We start from the raw sequence: 3,651 nt of genomic DNA on the forward strand, positions 1-3,651 counted from the left end.
TCCATCCATCCATCCATCCATCCATCCATCCATCCATCCATCATGTCTCTCCCATTAGAATGCAAGATACTTGAAGAAAAGAATTGGTCTGCTTGTCTTTGTATCCCCATGCTTGGCATAATGCCTGGTACATTACAGATCCTTAATAAACACTTGCTGATTGTCTGAATATGTAAAATCTTGTGGGAGGAAAAAAAATGGGCCCTAAAATTAGTTAAAATTTCTTTTAAGAATTCAAAAATGTTTTAAATTTAGTATTTCAATAACAAATTGTTTTTCTGATAAAATCTTACTAAATATAAGTTCCAAAATAGATACACAAGTTGAAAATAATCATTTTCAAAAGATATCAACTCCAAAATATGTAAAAGTCACACCTGCACGGGCAGTTTTGACTCTTAATATTACACATACCTTGACACTTTTCAAATCTTTTAAACTACTCTTCTGAGTTTAAAACTTTCTGTTGTAGAGCTTCAAACTAGTGGTGACACATAGTTTTGCTTTTTGTACAGCCAAAATTCAATAGGATTTCCTCTTGGATATTTTATACTTAAGAAACACTGCCACCAATTAAATGAAGGCCTCAGACATGGAGCCTCATGGTCTGAACACTAGGCACGTTTAACTGAAAGAGTATCATGTTTCCCCATTCAATTATCACCTTGTATCCGAATAAAAATCTTACCTGATTGCAGCAAAAGCACAAAGTTCCTATACCTTAGACTCACACTCAACTGGAACATCAGTAACTACTGATTCATTTGATTCTGGTTTCCAACACAGGTTTCAACTCACTGTGAATTGTTATTCTTCATACTTTATATTCTGAGTGCTAGTATTTTTCCAAGCAGCCGTTCTTCCACCGTTAGGTTTAACTGCTCTGGCCACATGTAAGCTTTCTCACTCAGTCATGTGGGACTGGCACTCAACTCAGGTGCAACTTGTACATAGTTTGGAGTTGATATCTTTTGAAAATGATTACTTTCAACTTGCATATTTTTATGTTGGGCCTTATATTTAGTAAAATTTTATCAGCAAACTAAGTTTTTATTGAAATACTAGATTTTAAAAGGTTTTTAAAATCTTAAAAGTAGTTTTGACTACTTTTGGGGACCATTTTTTCCTCCCACAAGATTACAGATAATCAGGCAATTAACAACTACTATGACTACTGAAAACTTTCCCATCTCCTGCCAGCACACTGTCTTTCTGTACTTGCTGATACTGGCAAGACAAAAAGGATCAGACTTTCAAAATTTACTTGAATGTTCTTAGCATAAATCCCTTTTGTATCTCTTTCCCAAGAAGAAGAGCATCTATCCATCCAACAATCTTTCCATCTTTTCCTCTTCACATGACAATTTTACTCTTAATCCCTTCCCCTTTACATTTAAATTTATTCTCAAATCAAACACTTTCACATAGAAGATTAAAAACAAGCCATTTTCTAAAAGACTTTATACTAAATTTATCAGACCACAGCTTTTAAAAACACATTTAAGCAATGTTTTAAAAACACAAATTGAAACTAGTTTCAGCAGAATGATTCCACATAGTAAACGATCAAATTGCAAAATCAGTCAAGGATTTTCTACCAAACACAAACTCCCTAATGACATCCCTGCATAACAAAATGTTTAAGTGAAAACATGGCATGAAAAGACAAACATCTCTCTCAAGTATAAGAAATGGGTTTTGATTCAGAGAATAAAAATTTAATAACCTGTTCAAAGAGGCCACACCTCAGAATCTAGAAGACCTGGGTTTGAGTTCTGCCTTTGACTCATCCTGGCTGTGTGACCTTGAGCAAGTAACTGAACCTCTCATTGAAACACTCTAGGACTATTAAGTCAGAGGATAAGTGCTGATCTACATGAGTAGAGGGTGTCATCTCACCCAAGAATTCATTATGCCAATGAGATCAAAGTCCAGACACAAAGACAAAAAAAGTCTCAAATCTCAATACATAATACAATTTTAAGGACATAACAATCAGACCTCAAAAAATTCTACAAATGACGTCAAAAAGTAAATGCAAACACAAAACACTATATGCTTTTAGAAAACAGAAACATGTTCTATAGCTAAGTCAACAATGAATAAATATTAAAATATCAAATACAATAGTCTGCATAACTGGATCAACTGGATACCTTGAATAGCATTTTGGTTTTAAAACTGAGAGGCAGAAGAGTATAATAAAACAGAAAGAGTATGAGTTCTAGGATCAAACCAAACTTCCCACACCTATTAGCTATGTGACAACAAGCAAGTCTGCGCCTCAGTTTCTTTCTCTATAAAGTGAGGGTCCTATCACCTGCCGGAACTATCTCACAGAGTTGTGAAAATCAGTTAAGATAATTTAAGTAAAAGTGCTTTGTAAACATAAATAGCAGTATACACATGTAAAATGTCACCTAATAAATAAAATATAAGGTATGGTTACCCAATTTTATGGAAAATTTCTAAAATTACCTCTTCATCATTAGGGTCGACTATCGTCTCATCATAAACTCTCTGGTTTTCAATGGTCTTGGGCACTGGTTTTGGTGGTGCCTAGGTATTAAAAAAAAAAAGTATTGATTTTCAAACATGAGATACACTTTACATGCACATTTTTGAAATACTGATTTTGAGGGTCAAGGCAATTTAAATATGAAAGCAGTCCCTAAAAGAAAAACCTTATTATAGCCATTACTTTTATTTTAATTCCTCACTAGACTAAGAAGCAAAATCCCCAAATAAGAAACATTGGCTTGTTTATGGTTGCATAACCTCTAGCAGAATTATTAACAAAAATAAAAATGTTCAAAACTTGGCAGCAAGTTTGGACAAGAAACTAAGTTGGGATTCGGATAACTAATCACCAGTAAGATAAAACAAAAGGCAAGAGAAAGGAAGAAAATTTTGTGTTAACCAACATCACTGATAAAAGTTTACTATAAGAAATAGATGAACAAGTAAAACAGATATGTAGACAACAACCAGATTCCAGTGGATTTGTAATCACAGGCTCACTTATAGAGTAACTAGTCACTTAGCCTCCTCAGGGCTCAGTCTATCATCTGTAAAACGAGATTTGACACTTCCAAAAGCACTTCCAAATCTCAAATCATACTATAAAGTAAAAATTCTCAAAACTATCTGATGATGATTAAAACTAGACAAGGAGGAAACAGAAATTAACTGATCTCAATAACCAAATGTTTAAAGAAACCTGAAAATGAAAATTGCTTGGGAGAGCTCTCCCTGTAAGAACTGTAAGGAAAATGGAAAAGTAGAATTTGGCAGAAATTAGGTTTATACTAGTATCTTAAGCTATACACCACAATAAATTCAAAATGAATATGCAACCTGAATATAACAAGTCAATACCACAGGATGATTAAAAGAGAACCATATCATGAATCTTTTACAAATATGGCTGGTGGAAGGTTGTTAACTAAACAAAATATAAAATAAGTAATTCTGATTACATGAAATGGAAAAGATTTTACAAGAACACTATCAATGCTACTAGAGTAAACAGAAGCCATACACTGGGAAAAATGTTCTGCATCAAATATTTTTGATAAGTGTTTGATATCTAAGATCAATAAGGAAATAATAAATAGTATGATACCAAAAGCCATTCCCTAATGGGTAAGT

At 33.3% G+C, this 3,651-nt stretch overlaps 1 protein-coding gene across 1 annotated transcript in view; it reads right to left on the reverse strand.

Annotated features, from left to right (window-relative positions):
- Positions 1-3,651, reverse strand: part of RPF1 (ribosome production factor 1 homolog) — a 33,187-nt gene that overhangs the window by 18,460 nt on the left and 11,076 nt on the right. The window contains exon 3 of the mRNA XM_027873958.1: positions 2,479-2,559. Coding sequence (XP_027729759.1) covers positions 2,479-2,559 — 81 coding nt within the window. The remainder of the gene's footprint in view (positions 1-2,478; positions 2,560-3,651) is intronic.

Source organism: Vombatus ursinus, unplaced genomic scaffold (genome assembly GCF_900497805.2).
Source record: "Vombatus ursinus unplaced genomic scaffold, bare-nosed wombat genome assembly UNPS02014803.1, whole genome shotgun sequence".
Taxonomy (NCBI): domain Eukaryota; kingdom Metazoa; phylum Chordata; class Mammalia; order Diprotodontia; family Vombatidae; genus Vombatus; species Vombatus ursinus.